At 48.4% G+C, this 23,571-nt stretch overlaps 1 protein-coding gene across 2 annotated transcripts in view; it reads left to right on the plus strand.

The window, feature by feature from the left end:
- Positions 1-20,487, plus strand: part of UMAD1 (UBAP1-MVB12-associated (UMA) domain containing 1) — a 28,101-nt gene extending 7,614 nt beyond the window's left edge. The window contains exons 3-4 of one of the 2 annotated variants that reach the window (XM_088442206.1): positions 13,574-13,650; positions 18,979-20,486. In XM_088442206.1, coding sequence (XP_088298332.1) covers positions 13,574-13,650; positions 18,979-19,236 — 335 coding nt within the window. In that variant the 3' untranslated portion in view covers positions 19,237-20,486. Of the gene's footprint in view, positions 1-13,573; positions 13,651-18,978 lie in introns of both variants that reach the window. The other variant, XM_088442207.1, reaches the window with a different exon arrangement.
- The last annotated feature ends 3,084 nt before the right edge of the window (positions 20,488-23,571 follow it).

Here is a 23,571-nt window from a genome sequence, read left to right on the forward strand (position 1 = left end):
TCAAACATGCAGGCGCACTGCATTTCGCCGAACACATGTCACCACCCCCAAATGCTCACTGCCTGTTAATTACTCTGCAATGGCTCTGCGTGGTCTCTGTGATCGCAGTGGTGCCTTCGTGCACTGCGATGCATGCGCAGTACGCAACAATCGCCCGTCTGCGTACGCTTTAGCAATAGCGATCCATAATTAATCAGACTCAAAGTCCAAAGAAAGGAATAGAGGTAAGTGGGAAGTTATATAGAAGGAGCAGGGTCCCCCAACAGCACAGAGTAGGGAGATGAGCTGCTGACAAACGCCGTTCTGTATGACACCAGGTAGTGGGCCTGATTCAGCACGGAACGCAGTTGCTAATATGCACACATTCGGACGATTGTTGCGTGCTGTGCATGCATATGCATCGCAGTGTGCGAACCAGTCATTGCGATCGGAACTGTGGGGGTCATTCAGACCCGTTCGCGAGCAAAGGACGCTCGCAAACAGGTCGATGTTGCCCCACTGCGCATGCGAACGACGGAGTGCGCATGCGCGAGACCCGGATAGCGACGGGCTCTCCGTCGCTCTGGGTCTCGCACCAAAGGGGGCGTGCTGTCTATGTTGATTGACAGCACGCCCCCTTTGGTGGGCGTGCCGGGGGCATGACTCATCACTAGTGATGTCAGTGGGAGTGATTTTTGGCTCTGATAAAGCCAAAATCACTCCTGGGCTTGCGGAAGCGAGACACTACCACAGGGTCTCGTCGCAAGCCCGATGATCGCGATGGCGACCATCTTTTTGTCCGCTCGCATAAGCTGTGGGTGGTCACCCACAGCTATGCGAGCGGCCAGGAGGCCGCTCCAAATTTAGCTGGGACGGCCCTGATTCAGAGCGAGCGCTCTGGTCAGAGCTTTCAGCTCTGAATCAGGCCCTGTGTTCGCAGTGACTACGCAGATCCATCACATAGTGATTGATAGGAAGTGCCGTTTGTGGCTGGTGATGGGAGGGGGTCTGCCGAACACAGTCGCGCCAGTGCGTCTGAATGCAGTTGCTTGGGCATTCATAATTTATCTACAGTGATACCCTATGCAGCCTGAGACCTCATAGCGTGCTTTGAAATAAGCAATTCCTGAGTAAGGTATGACATGCCTTAACTGTGCTTATGGATCCGATGGTACTCGATTGGTACCGATGTTTCCGCAGACTTGCTAACCATTACGGATGTGCGTGTAGGTGAAGTGGTGCGGCAGCATTGTGATTGATACGGATTAGCATAGTATAGCACTGAACTGCGTGCGTGCGCTATATTGCGATCTGCAGGGTATCATTCCAAGTATACCAAATTGTTTCTTCCCTGTCACTGTACCCAAATGGTTTTTTTTTTCCGGGGGGGGGGGGGTCTTAGTCACAGCTGGGAGAGAGTTTAGTGGTGCTGACTGTTTTTATAAATGGATGGCACACATTGATTGGTAGGTGGGTGGCACACATTGGTGGGCAGTGGGAGGTTAATGCATTTATAAATGGCTGGCACACATTGATGGGTAGGAGGGTGGCACACATTGGTGGGCAGTGGGAGGTTAATGCATGGCCCAGCCACTGCCCGCCTCATTCCGGCGGGCAGTGGCTGGGCCATGCATTTATAAATGGCTGGCACACATTGGTGGGTAGGTCACAATGACCCCATTTAGTAACGAGTTTTATCACCTAAACGAGTGATAAATGTCGCTGTATATGATAAATGTTGCTCCAGCCAATCAGCTCCCAACTGTCAACTGTTAGAAAACTTACAGTTGGGAGGTGATTGGCTGGAGCACCATTTACCATACAAAGTGAAATGTATCACTCGTTTTGGTGATAAAACTCGTTAGTAAATGGGGCCCCGTATGTGTAAAGCACAATTTGCTCATTAGCACTAGTCTGGAAATGAGAGCTGGTGCTGCTGTATACTTCTTTTTTTTTTTTTTTTTTTACCCAGTAGCGGGCAGCCTTATAGTAAAGGTGGCCTTACATGATGCACCGTGTAGGGCGACTGCCTATCCGTCGGCAGACGGATCATGATTTCACCGCCAGCAATCGTGCGGTCCCCGCAGGCCGCACGATATGCCGGCTTCCCCCTCCTTCTGCATCCCAGGTCAGATGGTTTTGCAGGAAGGCCTGGGGTTGCGATGTACGACCCCGCTGGAGCGCGCAGCACAATATCAGGTACGATATATAGTACCTATATCGTGCCAATCCGTCGGATCGGCACGCATATCGTGCCGTGTATGGGGTAAGTACCCACCAGTGCATAATATTATTTTCCAAGACATGAGATAACAGTCCTGCATATCTCCAGCTATAGTTTAAAGAATGGTCACTGACTGCAATGATTTCAATCACTGCAGACATTACACAGTTTAATCGCAGTGTTATTTCCATTTAAGCACTATTTTCTGACTGCTAGGGTTTAGTTCTGGTTACAATGTTCAGTATGTGGCTGAGCAGCATGATTGCTGAAGCTGCTGTTCCTATGTTCTGTTTACAGTCACCGCCTAGTAACAAACTCCTTATCTTTACAGTAACTCAGTTAGATTTATGGCACAGAAAGCAAGATGGTTACTTGGTCTCTGTGCAGGGCATGAAGATTATAATAATGTGTGTTCTGGTCACGCTGTGATTACATGCAGCCAGGTCATGGTAAGTGCGTGCCGTATGCACTGGCTCTCCCATTGTTCATAGACACCACTGAATATTATTGCAACTGCACTAAAGACCAATGACCTGTCCTTAGACACCCTGGAAAGGGTTTAGTATGTTGTGTCGACAAGGTCCTAATGTCGACATTGAATATCTTGACACTGATTAAATGTCGACACTTATTTAATTTGTGGTGGCCAGGCGGTCACTTACCTGCACCTGGCGGCTGCAGCAGCTCTATTGCGGCTTCCGCATCCTGGCAGTCATGTGACAGACCCTTCCGGGTTAGACTTCTGATGCCCCAGCGTTCCGGTGAGTATTCCGCCCTTATTCCTAACCCGAATCTCCCACTAGTGCCTAACACTAACCCTCCCGTCTGCAGCCTAAATTTGATTTCGACATTCTGATATTGTAGACATATTGGCTGTTGATATTTTTACAATTTCGACATAACTGTAAACATTGTAAATGACTAAATACCCCTGGAAGAGACTAACCACAATGGCTTCACAGTAGGGAGCAATAATCCCAGGAATGCCTCTATATGCTATGTTTTACACGCATTTACACCATGTTAAACCCATTATCCATGCGTTTGCTGAAAATTGCTTAATGCAGGTCACAAACCTGTGGCCGCAAGATTTCGCTATTCGTTAGAAAATCCATGTTAAGTTAATGCACAGGTTCTCAAACTCTGTCCTCAGTGTTTTTTTCCTTAATGATTAAAAATCAAATTACAGACCTTTTTCTATACTCAAAATATTCTAGAACAGGGGTATTTCAACATGCGTCCATCAAGCTGCTGTGGAACTACACATCTCTGCATTTCCTGATAGTTTTACTATTAGGGAATGTTAAAACTGCGGCAGGGCATGCTGGGATGTGTAGTTCCACAGCAGCTGGAGGGCCGCAGGTTGAATACTCCTGTGGTCATGGGAGCACATTTGCTGAAAATAGCCTGTGATATGAGCGTTAAGTTGAACAGAGGTAAAAACGTAGCTTACTGTGGGTAATTGCATTTCCACCCCACCCCAAGTATATGGGACTATAAGACATGCGTATTGACCACAGCAAGCAGAGGTTTATTATATTTTGACTGAAACCTTCAGGTCTCTTTATGCTTCCTAAAGTCACAATAATAAAATGATTGTTTAAACAAAAATACATTAAAAAAAATTTGCTGTGCGGCTTATTGCTACTCTTGTTACTTCCACAAGGTGGCGACGTCTTTTGTATAACGTATATTTGTTTTGTTTTTCCCAGCAGCCAGAGCTCGCAAACGTTTGTCAATCCATTGCGGTTTCATTAAAGTCAAAGTTCTCCCTACAATATGTATGTTCTTTTAAAAAAAAAAAAAGAGTGAATATACTAATGTGCCCACATACATCTATCCTCCGTATGCTACAAATCGCGCAACACAACGTGGGAACTCAGTGTGACTCCGTAGCGGCGAACGTATTTTGTGCATCTTTTTACCTTCAAATGCGTCTTATTCGCACAAGCAGCTTCTGCTGATTAAAACGTTATGCAGCCTGCCTATGTTCTGTGAGCAAGTGCAGTGTATCTGCATGCGAAATGCTACGATATGGAGCATACACACGGTCAGATTTGTCAGATGAACGATTTTACCAAAGATTTGAACGATTTTTGACTGCATTAAAATGGATAGAATCATCCAAGTCTGACTGCAAACACATCGCAAACACGCGCATCGTTCAAATCGTTCATCTGACAGATATGTCAGATTTTTCTTCACATCTGAATGATAACGATTTAAAAAATTGTTCATATGTGAAGAAAAATCTGACCGTGTGTATGCTCCATTAGTGTCAGCAGCTGTAACACTGTATACACCCGCAGATCATTTTAATCAGCTGAAGCTGCTTGTGCTATCTATTCACAGCGTTGTGCAAATAAGACGTATTTAAAGGTAAAAAAACTCTCTGCGCTACTGAGTCTCACGGCATGGCTAAACTAGAAGGGCTGTTTAACGCACCAGGAGGCTAGATGTACGTGGACCCATATGATACAGGAAAATATTTTTACTAATGTGAAAATTACTGTGTGTGTATAATTTTTGTTTCTTATGAATGTTTTCACAAACTCATGGTTTGTTTACAAATTAGCTCTACAAGCTCGTCCCCTGCTCTGTAAGGGGTGTAGGGCTCCTCCAGACAAGTGGATTCTCATATTACAGTATGTTTCCAAGTGGTGGTTTCAAGTAAACTGTGGCTGCAATATAATATGGGCCACTTCCTTATCTATTCTTATTGGTGCTAATAAATTAGCCCAGTGCTTTCCATATTCCATGCTTAAGCCCAGGTGACTTAATAGTACCTCAGTTAGTATAAAAAAAACAATCTGTGCACTAGATTTGCTATCCTTTAAAACCTGGACTGTTAGCGTTCCTTGAGGACCGAGTTTGAGAAACCTTGTATTAGTTTATTATGTTTGAACGCTTATTTTTGACTGGTTGTGGAAAGTAAGCTGTTATTTTAGCTTGCACAGGACCGAGGGCAGTTCAGTTTCCATGAGGACTGAATCTGACCATCACTGACTTGTCCAATACATCGAACGATGGATGATTTATTTATTTATTTTTTTAGATCATCTAGCTGGAGCACGAGTATGTTAGTGGACTAGTATAATAGATCTACAGGTGGGACTAATTATTCTTGAGGATACCTTGAAAACACGCAATGTTAGGGTTCCATGAGGACCAGGTGTGAGAAACCCTGAAATAGATGATACTAGGGGCCTGATTCAGAGCCGCTCGTAAGCGTTCGCTCCGGGCGATGTTTGCCCAACTGCGCATGTGCATACGGATCGTTATATGCATGCGCGTACCAGTCAGTGCGGTCGAAATTCATGTGCTCGCAAAATAGCGAATGCCTGATAATTTGAGTGACAGAATGAGGCGTATGTGGGTGGTAACAGGGGAAGGTGCTTGAAAACGGGGAGTGGAGATCCGAACGCAGGCGTGCTTAAAGGTCAAAACGGGCATTTTATGGGTGTGCATAATTAAAACAGCAGCGTCATTGACCACGTCACTGGGTTATTTTATAGCCAGAACTGCTCGCAAGATTATGGTAGCAAAAACCAACCACAAGAATAGCGAGCAGTTCATACCCTGGTCGATGTACTCGATTAATCTAATAAATAGCGGACATGACGTATGATGCGAGCGGCCAGGGGGCGTATTTATCCAAAAAACGACTGCAAGTTTTGTTCGCTCGTCCAGACCTAGAGGCGTGAACAGACCGCAAAGAGCGAACGGTTCATTTGAATAGCCACCCCTATTTTCTGGACGAGTGAGCGCTAATTGCGTCCGGCTCTGAATCAGGCCCTAGGTTTGTGCATGGTTTCTATTAGGTGTCTATGCAAGAGAAAGAAATAGTACTGATTACAGATCAACATCCGCCTGATCCGATCAGTAGTAATTAACATTGTTTCACTTGATGTGTGTTTTTTATTTGAGAGTTTCAGTGAATATCCTGTCATATGTATATATTGCCTCAGACAAGTAATATCCTAAATGAAAGTGTGGGATATTTTATTGAAATGGTGAGAAAGTGATCTAAAAGCAAATTTGTATATTATTATTTTTTATCTCTTTTTGCTTCAAAAACACGACTAAGAAATGCTTTGTGGTTCCTGCTCTGTAATCAGTCCACTTTTCTAAACAGCACTGAGGTTTTCATAGAAAAGAAAAATGCATTATAATTGTTTATAAATAATATGGCATCCCAACAAGACATGCTTTTTTTCAAAATGAGAAAACTTACCACATCGGTGAGCGTAACCCTGTATTTTTATATTTTTTTTAAATCTATGATGAGGGAAAACTGGCCATTAGCTTCTGTAACCACCCACACAAGCTAAGGTTTCTGTCACCCAGGGCAAATATTTAGCTCCAGTTTTAATGGAGCATTCATGCTCCACTGTCTCAGGCTATCACTGCCTGTACTACATTGCCTCTCCTCAGAGAGCTTCTGTGATCACCAGCCAATGCAGAGAGCATCTGTGACTGCCATCATTTACAGATAACAACTATGATTGCCATAACATGCAGAGAGCATCTGTGACCACCATACAATACATAGAGCGCCATTGACCACTGTGCAATACAGTGTACCTCAGCAACTGCACTATAATACGGAGAGCATCAGGGACTACCGTACAATACAGAGAGCATCAGGGACACCATATAATATATCAGATCACCGTACAATAAAGAGCATCTGTGTCCGCCATATAACACAGAGAGCATTAGTGACCGCCAGAAAATTCATAGTCCGGGCCTGAATTCAATGCTGTTCAAACAATGCCACATGTGCAGGGGAAACAACGCTAATGTTGTTGCTATAACAGCTGGACATGTTCTGTTGTAGCCTGTATATCCATATTCAACACTATTATGACCCACTTCCCTCTCCCAACCCTTCCATTTCTTTCTCTTGTTCAGTGTTTTTCCATTCCCCTAGGTTTTTGTTTTTTTATTTTAATATATATAGATAGATTTTTATTTTTTTTAGATAGATATTAGTATATTTTCTGTGTAATTATCTTGGTTCAATTTGTATTGTTATACTTTTCAATGAAAATTATTGAATTATGACCCACTTCCATGAGCTGATCAGCCGGCCCACAAGGAGACATTGCGATTAACAAGTAAAGTCACTAACTCTGGGTGATTTGGCAACAGTGCAGGTTGAGGGTATACTGAGTCATAGTGCTGAGCTCTCCTTCTCCCCCTCCCCCACTTCGTTCAGGCAGCGGCTCCTCAGCTACATGACCCTGCTGGCCCCGCCTCCCTACATTCTATGTGTGGCCAGTGTGCCAACCGACACTGTGAGCCTACGCAATATCTGGACTCCAGGCAGCTGCAGCGCCACTGGTGTGACGGCCGATGATTTGCCATCATTCTTTCTACTTCAGGGTCCATAGGGAATCCACAGAATACCTTGGGGTATAGGTGATGACGTCAGGCATCGGGCACCATAGAGTTAAGTGTTCAGCCTCCCAGGAGGCACTAGGGTCCCCCTCCTATACCCCGCCCCCGAGCCAAGGCATCTCAGTTTCGTTGGTGCCCGGCTCGGAGTCGGAGCACCTGTTTAGAGGGGGGCTAAGGATTAGCCCCTGAAGTTTTCTTCAAGGCAGCTGTGGCTGCCCATCTGGAAGTACAGCATAGACAGTCACTACTGACGTCCATGCTGTCTTCCCTACACCCCCGCCAGTACTGATCCGGGGATGCTGGTAAGTATCTGGGTCACAGCTAGCGGTGACCCCAGATGTTTTGGACCATGGCCGGATTCAAGGCGGGCAGCAGGTAAGCAGCGGGGTCCCGCGGTGGGTCACCGCTGAAATATGGTCCTGAGTCCCCAGGCAGGGGGCTCCCTGGGGACTGGCTGCAGCGTGGAGCCAGGTAACAAACCTGCGCTTCCACTACCCCCCTGGGACAGCGGACCGCAGCTGAGCCAAGGCCATTGAACTGCGGAAGGTTTTGCACACTATGCTCCAGGCTGCAGTTATAGTGCCTGTTCCATTCTCCCAGAGGGGCCAGGGTTTCTATTCCAATCTATTTTTGGTGCAGAAACCCAATGGGTCGTACCGTCCGATTCTCAACCTCAAGGCCCTCAACAAGTCCTTGCGGGTCCCCCGGTTTCGGATGGAGACCCTACAATCCATTATTCTGGGGCTGGAAACTAGGGATTACATGGTGTCATTGGACATACAGGACGCTTACCTGCATGTCCCTATTCTTTTGCATCACCAACAGTTCCTCAGGTTTGCAATCCGCAACGATTACTTTCAATTCCGGGCTTTACCTTTTGGCCTGGCGACAGCACCACGTGTATTCACCAAGGTTATGGCGGTCATGGTGGCGTCCCTGCGGCTGCAGGGAGTTGGCTTGTTGCCGTACCTAGAGGACCTTTTGTTGGTAGCAGGGTCTCCAGAGCTCCTTCTACGCCACTTGGATCTGACGATTGCAGTATTGCAACGCCACGGCTGGTTGATAAACTGGCAAAAGTCCACCCTGATCCCGTCTCAGAGGATTCTGCACCTCGGAGCCTTATTGGACTCCAGTCAGCAGAGGATCTTTGTGACGGGGGAAAAGATCTCTGCCTTGCAGTTGAGGGTGCGCAGTTGTCTGCAGAGTCGCCGTGTGTCTCTACACTCGGCGATGAGGTTACTGGGCTCCATGGTGTCAGTATTCCACATGGTGGAATATGCCCAGTTTCACTCCAGACCTGTACAGCAATTGATCCTGTCCAAATGGAATGGACTGCCTCAGAATCTAAAATTCCAGACGATGGTGCTCACTCCGGAGGTTCACCTGTCCCTTGCCCGGTGGTTGCAGACGACCCATCTCAACAAGGGTCGTCCGTTTTGGGTGGAGAACTGGGTCCTATTGACAACGGACGCCAGCCTGCGGTGCTGGGGAGCGGTCACGGGTCCACACTTGTTCCAGGGAAGATGGACTCAGGCGGAAACGGAGCTTCCAATAAACATCTTGGAACTCTGCGCCGTTTTCGTTGCTCTCCAGCAGGCACAGCGGGTTCTCCAAGGTCACCCCGTGCAGGTCCAGTCAGACAACGCCACCACCGTGGCCTACATAAATCAGCATGGAGGAACCCGAAGTCGGGCGGCACTCGTAGAGGTGTCCCGCATTCTAGTCTGGGCGGAGCACAATCTCCCGGCCATATCAGCAGTATTCATCCCGGGAGTTCTCAACTGGGAGGCGGACTTTCTCAGTCGCCAGGATGTTCATCCGGGGGAGTGGTCCCTGCACCAGGACGTCTTTCAACTTCTGGTGGACAGGTGGGGTCTTCCAGAGATCGACCTCATGGCGTCACAGCACAACAACAAGTTGCTGGTGTACGGGTCTCGCACAAGAGACGAAAACGCGTCTCTGGTGGATGCTCTGTCCGTCCGGTGGAAGTTCCGGTTTGCTTATCGATTTCCTCCATTTTCCCTTCTTCCTCGGGTAATCCGGAAATTCAAATGGGAAGGAGGAACGCTCCTGTTAATAGCTCCCGCGTGGCCCAGGAGGCACTGGTTCTCAGACCTTCAGGGTCTGTCCGTGGACAGTCCTCTGGGGTTGCCGCTGCGGCCGGACCTACTGTCTCAGGGTCTGCCTTCACCCGGACCTGACTTGGCTGTCTTTGACGGCGTGGCTGTTGAGACGGCCATATTAAGGTCGAGGGGGTTTTCCAGCTCTGTAGTACGGACTATGCTAAGAGCTCGGAAGCCGCCTTCTGCAAGAATATACCATCGTGTGTGGCATACGTTCTTCCAGTGGTGTCGGCCGAGAGGTTATGCACCTCGGGCGTTCCGTGTGTCTAGAGTGTTGGCTTTTCTACAGGCGGGACTAGACCATGGGCTTCGCCTTGCTTCTTTGAAGGTGCAGGTGTTTGCCCTGTCTGTCTGGTTCCATCGTAGGATTGCTACAATCCCTGATGTGCGCACCTTTATGCAAGGTGTTCTTCAAATTCAGCCACCATTTGTTCCACCGGTGGCGTCTTGGGATTTAGCTGTGGTCCTGAGGGCTCTCCAGGGACCGCCGTTTGAACCACTGGGCTCAGTGGACCTTAAATGGCTTGCAGCTAAAACAATTTTCCTTCTGGCCATTGCTTTGGCCAGACGTGTTTCTGACTTAGGGGCTCTATCCTGTAGACCCCCTTTTCTGATTGTTCATGGGAACAGGGCAGTGCTGCGCACTCGTCCTGAATTTCTTCCCAAAGTTGTTTCACGTTTCCATATCAATGAGGAAATCGTTGTGCCGGCTTTTAACTCACCCGACCTGTCAGTGGGTGAGGCCACTTTGGACGTTGTGCGGGCCTTAAGGATTTATGTTGACCGCACTTCCTCGTTTCGGAAGTCGGACACCTTGTTTGTCCTCTATGGCTTCTGTAAAAAGGGTTGGCCTGCTTCAAAGCAAACTTTGGCAGGTTGGATTCAGATGGCAATTTCAGAGGCTTATCTTCATGAGGGCCTTCCGGTTCCATCCTCTGTGAGGGCTCATTCCACTAGGTCTGTGGGTCCTTCGTGGGCAGCTCGACGTGGTGCCTCTGCAGTCCAGATCTGCAAGGCTACCACGTGGTCCCCTGTCCATACCTTTGTGAGGTATTATGCGTTTGACTCCATTGCCTCTCAGGATGCTTCCTTCGGGCGGCGGATTCTCCTTTCGGCACAGGAGCGTCCCCACCCTTGAAGGATACTGCTTTGGGACATCCCCAAGGTATCCTGTGGATACCCTATGGACCCTGAAGGAGAAAATTAGGTATGGTAAGAACTTACCTTTGTTATCTCTATTTCTATGAAGTCCATAGGGTTCCACAGTACTCCCGCCCTGTCGCACCTGTGCTGCAGATGGGCTTTACTCTGGTCACCAGTTTTTCCGTCTCCCTCTGGTGAGAATGTGATTCTTGTGTGTTCCAGAACTTTCTTCTCTCTCTTTCTTCTCCTCCTCCGGCCTATGGCTTGGTACGTAACTGAGATGCCTTGGCTCGGGGGCGGGGTATAGGAGGGGGACCCTAGTGCATCCTGGGCGGCTGAAAACTTTACTCTATGGTGCCCGATGCTTGACGTCATCACCTATACCTCAAGTTATCCTGTGGAACCCTATGGATTTCGTAGAAATAGAGATAACAAAGGTAAGTTCTTACCATATCTCATATTTTTAGCTCTGTCCCTCCGTCACTGGCCAGTCATGCAGCCGCCGCTGCTCCCCTGTTGGCTGTCACCATAAATAATAACTTTATGACAAGTATCATAACTGGTATTACTTATTTTAAATATCTTTGTTGATTGACAATAAGATATAATAAAAAGTAAATACTGTTTTGAAACTGAATTTCTAAAATTCAGAAAACTCACCTTTTTTTTTTTTTTTCCCCTGTTATGAATTCCTGACATACCACATGCGCTAAGATTATTGTTCCTTTTTAAAAAATAAAAAAAAAGATACTGTCACTAAAAATGGTATTCACAGCGTGATTTACTAAGCCGGAACATGTGACATAGCTCAAATAATTGCAGATATTAATGTCCATTTTTATCATCTGACTCACTACTATTTAATGGCGTTTTTTCGAGTTAACGGAGCACGGCTAAGCGTGTGTGTGTGTGTGTGTGTGTGTGTGTGTGTGTGTGTGTCTTTATATAGAAAGAGTCCACTATCGCTGTATGCAGCACTTCTACTCATTGTATCATAAATCCAATTGTCAAGCACAGCGCAATATAAGGAAATGTTAATACATAAGACAAAAGTATAGGTCAAGGTAAGAATTTAGGGGTCTATGTACTAAGCCTTTAGAGATAAAGTACCCACCAATCAGCTCCTAACTGTCATGTTACAGGCTGTGACAGTTAGGAAGCCGATTGGTTGGTACTTTAACGACTTTCACTTTATCTCTGCCCGAGGCTTAGTACATAGACCCCTAAATTCTTAAACCTTAGACTTTTGCCTAGCCTAGGAATATTCCTGGAGGGTTCTCGTCAGTGGGAGAATTCGCCATAGCGCTTACAGGCAATGTGCATTCTTTAATTACATATTTTATAGTACATTCTATGGGGTGTTCTCATTTCCTGTTTTTTTTTTTTTTTTTGACGAAAGGACGAAATTAATCACTTAAAAAAAAAAAAAAAAAAAAAAGTAAAATCATGATGTCCCTTTAAACCCTCTTTATATCTTCTGATTGCATTACATTAGATCATTGCATGTGACTCCTCCATATAGAAATAACAATACGGGCTAATCTGTATAATCAACATGTATGGCGAGCAAATGTGCTTAATCTTAAACAAATTCTAAGGCGGCATCTGATCCTGAGATTAGCTGCTCTGATTGCAGATTGTTAATAGGTCACTTTGTACGTTTATTTTGTTATTAGTAATTATTCAGAATTACTGGTAAATAAACAGCCTTGTTTAAGGAGATCCTGGCACATAATATATATATATATATATATATATATATATATATATATATATATGCTGCAAAACCTGAGACCATAACTTTACCTATACCCAATAGATATCGTGGGTCTTCTATACACTCTGCTATCTTTGGAATAGACTCTTCCCCCACCCCCCTCCCTAACCCAGAGATGTTGCCCATAGTAACCAATCAGGTTCTAGCGTTCCTGTTAGGGTTCTGTCTCCACTTGCGGGTCAGTGTCCTGCGGGTGGTCAAAATGGCGGTGCAGCGGCCGGCATCCATTCACTGTGACCGCAGCACTTGGGGGCTGCACGGCATGTCCGTAAGGGCCCGGCATGCCCCCAGGAGCAACAAAAAAGGACGCGTCACAAAGGCACGCCCCCTGTTCTTTGGTCACGCCGCCTATTCGGGCGCGTGCGCACAGAAGTGCCCTGGCTCTAGGTCCGACGCCTTGCCTGCTGCTGCCGGACCTAGCCTGCTGCTGCCGGACCTAGAGTGAACACGAAGATTCTACTTAACATTTAACTAGCACTTTCTAGAAGATAATAGCTAGAATCTGATTGGTTGCTATGGGCAACATCTCCACTTCTAAAAACTCTCACTTTAGTAAGTATACCCCATAGAGTTAACAGCAGTATATCGTCTTCCCACATGAAGTTAATTATAACTTGAAGTTTTAAAGGGTAGTATTGCTCTCAAAAACAAGTGTTTTTCGCTCCTCCTCTAAATCCGGCCCTAAAGTTTTTATATACAATATCATGTAATTGATGTTTGCCCAGTTTAATGTAGCACTAGAACCTGGTCTGTAACCTTTGCACTTATATTACTTTCGATTGTAAGTTCTTCAGGTAAAGTCTTTTGCACGTAGATATGCAGGCAGTCATACATGTTGTGTACATTGACTTGACGACGTTTGTTTATATGTTATCAGTCCCTTGTTACCTCTCACTGTCTGCCGTTCCCTTGTGTGTCGTACAGAACAGACGCCTGCTGAGCAGAGAGACTGCACCCCCCCGTATCCCAGGACTGATCTCCCCTACAATCTGCCCTACCAGGTAATCTAGAAGCCTCCTGCCATCGATAGTGGCATTAAGGATCTCCGGCAGCGCCTTTTTGGCTCTGGTTCAGAGCCAACTTCCCGTTTAGACTTTTAGAATTAAAAGCTTTGGAATCCAAGAAAGGTCAATGAATAATGGAAGTGTGTGTTTCATGTGAGCAGCGTCGCTGGGTTTCCTGAAAGCATGCAAGATTCAAGACATTCTTACGTCTAAGAGCCTCTCCGTGGGTTTTCTGTCCTGTCTTTCATGCTACACATATAGTATTATTGGTATATATGTATATTCTGTAAATGTTTTACGTTCACAAAAGATCCGTTGATCCACAGCTAAATTTATATCCGTGTGTCTAATGAAATATCTGTCATGTCGCTACGAAAAATAAATCACGCTATTTCCCCTGGTCATGTGAGACCCACCCCACGTATCCCTGCTGGATTATATAAGGAGCATGTAAAGCTAATGTATGTGGAAAAAAAACAGTTATTTCATCTATAATACTAAACTCTGAAATGCAGGAGTATTTATATATACTGTAAATATTCCAACCATTCTCTTAGTCCCCATTGTAGGTGCGGGACTAAAGCCCGGCATATGTAATACCGATGCCGGAAGACAGAAGAATGGAGATCCCGACAGGGTAATTATTATTTAAGCCATCCCTGACCCTAACCCTCACCCTGCCTTAGGGGTGCCTAACCCTCACCCCCCCCCCCTTGCCTAACTGTAACCTTCCCCGGGGGGGGGGGGGGGGGTGCCTATCTCTGGGGCTAAGTGTATACTTACCTGGTAGATAGGACGATCGGTTTGGCGTTCCGGTGTCGGTATTTAGACGCATATGTTAAATCCCTTGCCGGGATTACACTGTCGTGATTGAGACTGGCGGCTCATAATTACATCCCCTAGGTGCTTTTCATTCCAGAGCAGGTAGTGTGACTGACAGCTTTGCAGACTTGCAGGTCCAGTGCGTCTCTTCTCACAGTCAAGTTTTGTGTTTAGTCACAAGCGATATATTAGAATCATTCCTATATAAAAATTTAACCATCTTCTTTGTTGTATAGATGTATTCTCATACCCCCAGCCTCAATACACCATGCGGCACAAGACGCCAGGTCCCGTGAGATTCGGCTTGTGTTTAGTGTCTTTTTCACCCGAAACTGCATCTTAATCACACAGATATAATCCGTGCAGTCTCATGAAGTGGTTTGTCGCATTAGGCGCATTTTCTGGTAAACAGATGCTCTGTGCACAGGACCTGGCACGCTGAGAAGGGCTCTTTGGTTTAAATATAATACAGATATTCAAGTAGAGGATTGGGGAGGGGGGTGCGCCAGGAGGTAAATATAATAGCCTGTGACTTGCAGACACCCTGCACATCGCAGGGTGTACTGATTTAACCAATGGTGTCCAACCATCATTAATTTTTAGAGGAATGGGTATGATATACTGCTGGCCGCATGGCCGGCGTTTTGATACACGTCAGCTGCAGCCCGACAGGAGCAGAGTGCGACGCAGCGGAAGCCTGACAGCGCTGGAAATCCCGATCGTGAATAGGTAAGTATCCACTAACCTAACCCCCCTAACCCTAAGTCCCCCCCCCCCCCGGGGGTGCCTAACCCTAAGTCCCCCCCCCCGGGGGTGCCTAACCCTAAGTCCCCCCCCCCCCGGGGTGCCTAACCCTAAGTCCCCCCCCCCCCGGGGGTGCCTAACCCTAAGTCCCCCCCCCCCCGGGGGTGCCTAACCCTAAGTCCCCCGTCTCCCCCCCCCGGGGGTGCCTAACCCTAAGTCCCCCGTCTCCCCCCCCCCGGGGGTGCCTAACCCTAAGTCCCCGTCTCCCCCCCCCGGGGGTGCCTAACCCTAAGTCCCCCCGTCTCCCCCCCCCGGGGGTGCCTAACCCTAAGTCCCCCCGTCTCCCCCCCCCCCCCGGGGGTGCCTAACCCTAAGTCCCCCGTCTCCCCCCCCCCGGGGTGCCTAACCCTAAGTCCCCCGTCTCCCCCCCCCCGGGGGTGCCTAACCCTAAGTCCCCCGTCTCCCCCCCCCCCGGGGTGCCTAACCCTAAGTCCCCCGTCTCCCCCCCCCGGGGGTGCCTAACCCTAAGTCCCCCGTCTCCCCCCCCCCCGGGGGTGCCTAACCCTAAGTCCCCCGTCTCCCCCCCCCGGGGGTGCCTAACCCTAAGTCCCCCGTCTCCCCCCCCCCGGGGGTGCCTAACCCTAAGTCCCCCGTCTCCCCCCCCGGGGGTGCCTAACCCTAAGTCCCCCGTCTCCCCCCCCCGGGGTGCCTAACCCTAAGTCCCCCGTCTCCCCCCCCCCCGGGGGTGCCTAACCCTAAGTCCCCCGTCTCCCCCCCCCCGGGGGTGCCTAACCCTAAGTCCCCCGTCTCCCCCCCCCGGGGGTGCCTAACCCTAAGTCCCCCGTCTCCCCCCCCCGGGGGTGCCTAACCCTAAGTCCCCCGTCTCCCCCCCCCCGGGGGTGCCTAACCCTAAGTCCCCCGTCTCCCCCCCCCCGGGGGTGCCTAACCCTAAGTCCCCCGTCTCCCCCCCCCCGGGGGTGCCTAACCCTAAGTCCCCCGTCTCCCCCCCCCCGGGGGTGCCTAACCCTAAGTCCCCCGTCTCCCCCCCCCCGGGGGTGCCTAACCCTAAGTCCCCCGTCTCCCCCCCCCCGGGGGTGCCTAACCCTAAGTCCCCCGTCTCCCCCCCCCCCGGGGGTGCCTAACCCTAAGTCCCCCGTCTCCCCCCCCCGGGGGTGCCTAACCCTAAGTCCCCCGTCTCCCCCCCCCGGGGGTGCCTAACCCTAAGTCCCCCGTCTCCCCCCCCCGGGGGTGCCTAACCCTAAGTCCCCCGTCTCCCCCCCCCGGGGGTGCCTAACCCTAAGTCCCCCGTCTCCCCCCCCCGGGGGTGCCTAACCCTAAGTCCCCCGTCTCCCCCCCCCGGGGGTGCCTAACCCTAAGTCCCCCGTCTCCCCCCCCCCGGGGGTGCCTAACCCTAAGTCCCCCCGTCTCCCCCCCCCGGGGGTGCCTAACCCTAAGTCCCCCCCCCGGGAGCCCTAAACCTAAGCCCCCCCCGCGGCTGTCCGCTCGCGGCGCCCGGCATCACTACGATCGTGATGCCGGGCGCCGGTCTCCTGGCGTCGGGGAAATGCGGGCGTCTACATCTAGACGCCTGGCATTTCACCCATGACGGGATAAGACAGTTGGGAAGCCGGCTGCCGGTATATAGGCAGTCGGCTTCCCGATTGCTTTCTATTTTTAGAGACTTTCCCATATCTGAGATTCTTTTTTCAGTAGTTTTGTCCCTGAGAATATTCCTATTTTTCAGCACTGACCAATAGCACAATACAGTCCCTCTTTTTCTGTGTAAGGCTATGCTCGGCTAAGAGGACATGATAGAGATTGCAGGAAAGGTCCATCTAGATGCGGCTAGAGGCGAAAAACAGTGTTATCTGATATTGTCATCTGTCACTTATGTCCTAGATCACTGCATCATGGGCTGGTTCGGAGTCCCTCAGTGGCTGTAGCTGCCGGCAGCCTGACTCTCACTACTATATGCTAATGCCACTAATGCGGGGGCTTATGCAAGTGGAAACCCGTGCCACCCATTGATTTTACACCAGCTGACACAACCGTCATCATTAGTATCTGCACCTGCTCCAGCCCCTTGCAAGGTGCAAGAGGTGCATCAAAGACAGACGTCCGTTCCACGTACACACGACTCTGAAACACACGCGCACAAGTACTTTCGCTTTGTCACCGCCCAGTTCCCACTCTGAATCGCCCTATTTCACAGAAAGACAGACCGACCAAGTTGCGTAGGACAGACATACGCAGAAATACGTAAAGTCGCTTCTGCGTACACACTGTATGCAAACACTCACCGCTTGCTTCCGCGAAGAGCGATCTGTACGCGTCAGAATTCGCCACTATATGTGCAACATGATTTTCCAACTTTAGCCGCATTGTTAGTCTTAGGGATGGACAACAGCGTTGAATAGTTTTTAATTCTCTTTGCAAATTGTTTTGCTAATATTCTGCTACTTTTTTTTTTTTTTCTAATTATCTAATTTTATTGGAATATTCACAATGTATCGATGAACAGGAATCTTTTCAGAGAGCTGGCAAGTTAAGAATAGGAGGTAACCTGGCATGACGCTGTATCCATCACTGTGGCGTGAGATAGATGGGTCTTTGGCGCGATTTTAGCAATAGCATAGTAAGCACTGGCGGCAGCACAGTCCAAAATTCAGATAGGGGAGCCACACCAACTGCCAGGAATTCCTGGCCAGCGATGTTTGGCAACTTTTGGGGTGGCAGTTGGAGAGTGGTTCCCTATTTGAATTTTGGAATGCGCCGCAGCCCTACCTCTGGGGCCGCTGCTGATAGTAAGGGCACTTTTTTTGTATCCTGGTAAATGATTTGACTATGTTGGTAATTATGCAGGTTGTTATCTAGCTCTGCCAGAGCAAAAGACTATATGACCATGATTTAGAGGAAGCAATTATATGTGCGCACACTGTATATTTCCAGTATGTAGAAAAATATGTCTTTGTCAGTAAGCCACTAGGGGCCGAATATGAAAGTGATCAGAGGACAGCCACATTTGCACCGTGACCACTGTTGAGCCATTGGGAGTCATAGTGTACTAAAAACTCATCATATAGTTCAGCCATATGGTCCTGAACATTATACCCTCACACTATACATTATACCAGTCGTGTGCCCACATACTGTAGTAACATGCCCTCCTACTCTCTGCCTGACGTCTTATCCTGTACTTAGGAACGGAATGGGATTGTATTATCGGCGGCTGTTTAACCGCCTGTTCAAATCCCGACAAGGAAAGACCGACAGGCTGAGGTAATTACTCTAACCCTCCCCTCTCTCCCCCCTAGTGCCTAACCCTAACTTCCTCCCCCCCCTAGTGCCTAAACTCAACCCTCCCCCACCCGCGGCTAAGAGAACGGGAGCCCGTACTTGCCTCGATCGGACCCGCGGCGTTCTGTATTCTGGCGTCGGGATCATGACAGGCGTCGGTATCTTGACGCCTATCGTAACTCCTTAGCCAGCGTTCCAGCATCAGGATTGTGACCGGCGGCCGCTACATCCCCTTAGGAATACAGAAGCGTGTCTTCTGTTAGACAAATTCTGTATGTCGCAGGAGAGAAGCGCTATGCTATAATATAGTAGAGTCAGGGAGTGAATTAGGACAGGAAACAGGAGGAAAAACACATGGAGCAGGGGATTTAAAAAAAAAAAAAAAAAAAAAGTTGTGTGAGAACCTGAGTGTTGTAACGATATTTGTATTTCAGGTGGTTTCTGTATTTTTTTTTTTTTCAGATGCCACAAGGAAACACCTCTCCATTAAACAGAAATGACTCCGAAGCCGCCAAGATGACCCGTCAGCTGTCGGAGGGAAACCCAGCAAAGGCCGAGCTCCTTAGTGACATTCCCTTTATCCTAGCTCCTCATGTCCTGGAGGTGCAGAATATCTGTCAGGAGCTTCCAGAGCCGCTCCCGGTATACAACCTGGACGAGAGCTTTGCCAGGTTCCACTACGACTTCACCCTGGAGAACTCTGTGTTGTGCGGACTTTAAGGGTTTTCTGAATCTTGTGTTACACGAACATTTCTGGCTTATTTAGGCACTTTGTGTATTATTAAACACTCACCACCTTCAGCGGAATATTACAACCTACTAAACCACTACTTCCATGATAGGCTGAAGCAATGGTCGTATTGGTGCAGCCCGTTCACTACGAACCAATGACATAGCTGAGCATGTCGGAGACAGCCATGTTGTGGTCAATAGCAATATCCATGACAAACACAACTTTTCAGTCCACTAGGGCCAGTGGTATGTCTGGGGCATGAGATGGGGGGAGCCATTTTGTGGCCTGAAGCAATATTTCTGAGAAAAACATTTAAATTCACAAGGAATCTGGGGCATTGGATGGAGGCAGCCATATTGTGGTCTGAAGCAATATTCATGACTAAAGCAACTTTTAAATCCACAATGAAAAGGTGACGTCACTGATTCACAGAATTGACAGGCAGCGTGTTCACGAATAGTCCTCCGGACCACAAAATGGCTGCTTCCTTTGTGTGCTGGCGACAGGTACTTTCACTTCTATGTTTGTTCTCTAAACTATATGGCATTCAAACAGAGGGTATATTTACTAAAGTGCAGGATTTTAGAAGTGGAGATGTTGCCCATAGCAACCAATCAGATTCCAGCTATTATCTTCTAGAAGGTTCTAAATAAATGTTAAGTAGAATCTGATTGGTTTCTATGGCAACATCTCCCGCACTTTAGTAAATATAGTGGCTACCCAACATCCAATACTAGTAACATTGTGGGTACGTTAACCAGTGATCCATTAGCATAAATCTGTCATGCAGTGTATTATAAAAACCTAAATTATATGGAGAATTGATGATAGCATTAATAATGTGCCTGATTATGTACCGGCTGTTTGTGTGTGTGTGTGTATGTATATGTATATGTATGTATGTATGTGTATATATATATATATATATATATATGTGTGTTTGTTGTGTGAAATTGGGTATAACTTACCTTCTGCAATGCATAAGGGGAAGTTTTTTCGCTTGTCTATTGTGTTATGTCTCTCGTTTTGCTGTTTACATAGAATGTTTATTAATTGCACAAACCCTTTTACAGCCATCAGTAGCAACCGTGACAATTGTAGCCAATGACAACAACAACCTGATTATAAATTGCGCAGCAGATACATAATAAAACAATAGATACATTGAAAGCTGTTTGTTGTCTAATTCAATAAAGGGTAATAGTCCTTTAACACTGTATTTTTAGTTTATTTGTGTAAGGCAAATATTAAAGAGTAAATGTTTTCAAATATTATTGGTCTAGGACTTTATGATGGTGCTGGCAGAGCTTCCTCATTCCGTACAGTCGCCATTGTTTTAGCTTTTCCTCCATAGTGGCTATTTCCTTCCAGGGCCCTCCGGCCTACCTTTCTGAGATGTATAATCATCCCACAATACAGTCATTTTGAGACATGTCTTAACGGATAAGTCTGTCATCATTGGGGGTGAATTATGATGTCATTGGGGACATGGATATGGCAGAACCAAACCCGGGTTTTGTCATAGCTTACCCAGTTGGATAATGTACAACTATTGCTGGCATCTACTCTCTCTCCAAGTTCAGTATATTATGTCAACCTGAGAACGTCGATACGGTCAAGATTTCGACAATCCATTTCTAATGTATACCTAACGTCAACCAACCTTTTCACTGTTGACATGTTGATGTGGACATTTTAACCATGCCACCATCATAACGGTCAACATTCTGTTGTCGACATGGTAAATGTTTACATACTGATTGTATTCCCTCTCTCCTGTGCTAGATATAATGAAGTTTTGTTTTAAATATTTCAAAATGTATATTTTATTAATACTGGCTGGGATTCCTAGCGTTGCCCGGGTCGAAGACTGGAGCCTGGAGTACACCTGTAGCCTACATTTTTTGTTTACATTGTGCTCGCCTAAAACCTGGATAATTATGCAAATTAGAACTAAATGACCGTGCAGGCAGCGTATTCTCATACCGTTTGGAATGGGGTATATCAGGAGCGGACTGACTTACAGAAAAGAAATCAGTACAGCTTCCGAAATGACTTGAGGTTCAGAAATCACTGCAGAACAGAGGGGGTGATTCATCTGCGGACGGATACATGTTTCGGATGGAGACCCTACGGTCCATCATTCTGGCGCTGGAGCCTGGGGACTACATGGTGTCATTGGACATACAGGACGCTTGCCTGCATGTCCCTATTCTTTTGCGCCATCAACAGTTCCTCAGGTTTGCAATCCGCAGCGACCACTTCCAGTTTCGGGCGTTACCTTTTGGCCTGGCGACAGCACCACGTGTTTTCACCAAGGTGATGGCGGTCATGGCGGCTTCTCTGTGGCTGCAGGGAGTCCGCATGTTGCCGTACTTGGACGACCTGTTATTGGTGGCAGGATCTCCAGAACTCCTGTTACACCACTTGAACCTGACCATTGCACTGCTGCTGGCTAATCAACTGGCAGAAGTCCACTCTAATCCCGTCTCGGAGGATTCTGCATCTGGGAGCCTTATTGGCCTCGGGACAGCAAAGGATCTTCGTGACGGAGGACAAGATCTCTGCTTTACAGTCAATGGTGCGCAGTTGTCTGCACAGCCGCCGGGTGTCCCTACACTCGGCGATAAGGTTACTGGGCTCCATGGTGTCGGTGTTCGACATGGTGGAATTTGCCCAGTTTCACTCCAGACCTCTGCAGCACCTGATCCTGTCCAAGTGGAACGGGCTGCCTCAGTCTCTGAAGTCCCAGACGATTGTGATCACCCCGGAGGTTCGCCTGTCCCTTGCTTGGTGGTTACAGACGACCCACCTCAACAAGGGACGTCCGTTCTGGGTTCCAAATTGGGTCCTGTTGACAACGGACGCCAGTCTTCGGGGCTGGGGAGCAGTTTCGGGTCCACACTTGTTCCAGGGCAGGTGGACGCCGACAGAAGCGGAGCTTCCAATAAATATCTTGGAACTCTGTGCGGTCTTCAATGCTCTCCAGCAGGCACATCGGTTTCTCCAGGGTCACCCGGTGCAGGTCCAGTCGGACAACGCTACCACCGTGGCCTACATAAACAGGCAAGGAGGAACTCGCAGTCGGGCGGCTCTCGTGGAGGTCTCTCGGATCCTGGTTTGGGCGGAGCGCAATCTTCCAGCGATATCAGTGGTCTTCATCCCGGGAGTGCTAAATTGGGAGGCGGACTTTCTAAGTTCATCCGGGGGAATGGTCCCTGCACCCGGACGTTTTTCAACTGCTGGTGGACAGGTGGGGTCTTCCAGAGATCGACCTCATGGCGTCCCGGCACAACAACAAGTTGCCGGTGTACGGGTCTCGCACAAGAGACGAAGGAGCGTCACTGGTGGATGCTCACCGTCCGGTGGACGTTCCGGTTCGCATACCTGTTTCCTCCGGTTCCCTTCTTCCACGGGTAATCCGGAAATTCAAACAGGAAGGAGGGACGCTCCTGTTGATGGCTCCCGCGTGGCCCAGACGGCACTGGTTCTCAGACCTTCAGGGTCTGTCCGTGGACAGTCCTCTGCAGTTGCCGCTACGACCGGACCTTCTGTCTCAGGGTCCTTGTCTTCACCCGGACCTGACTCGGCTGTCTTTGACGGCGTGGCTGTTGAGACTGCCATGCTGAGGTCCCGGGGGTTTTCCAGCTCTGTGGTGCGTACCATGTTGCGAGCTCGGAAACCGTCTTCCGCGAGGATATACCATCGCGTGTGGCATACGTTCTTCCAGTGGTGTCGACCGAGAGGTTATGCACGCGGGAGTTTCGTCTGTCTCGGATTCTTGCCTTCCTGCAAGCGGGACTAGATCAGGGGCTTCGCCTTGCTTCTTTGAAGGTACAGGTTTCGGCCCTATCTGTCTGGTTTCACCGTAGGATTGCTACAATCCCGGATGTGCGCACCTTTATGCAAGGTGTTCTCCGCATTCAGCCGACCTTTGTTCCACCTGTGGCGCCTTGGGATTTGGCTGTGGTCCTGAGGGCTCTCCAAGGACCGCCGTTTGAACCACTGAGCTCAGTGGATCTTAAATGGCTAACAGCTAAGACTGTTTTCCTTCTGGCTATTGCTTCGGCCAGACGTGTTTCTGATTTAGGGGCTCTTTCTTGTAGACCCCCTTTCTTGGTTTTTCATGGGAACAGGGCAGTGCTCCGCACTCGGCCCGAGTTTCTTCCCAAAGTTGTTTCCCAGTTTCATGTTAACGAGGAAATCGTTGTTCCGGCCTTTAACTCAGCGGGTCTTTCTGTGGGTGAGGCCTCTTTGGATGTTGTGTGGGCCTTAAGGACTTCTGTTGACCGCACTTCTTCGTTTAGGAAGTCGGACGCTTT

This window comes from Taudactylus pleione, unplaced genomic scaffold, assembly GCF_031769625.1.
Source record: "Taudactylus pleione unplaced genomic scaffold, aTauple2 ptg000306l, whole genome shotgun sequence".
NCBI lineage: Eukaryota > Metazoa > Chordata > Amphibia > Anura > Myobatrachidae > Taudactylus > Taudactylus pleione.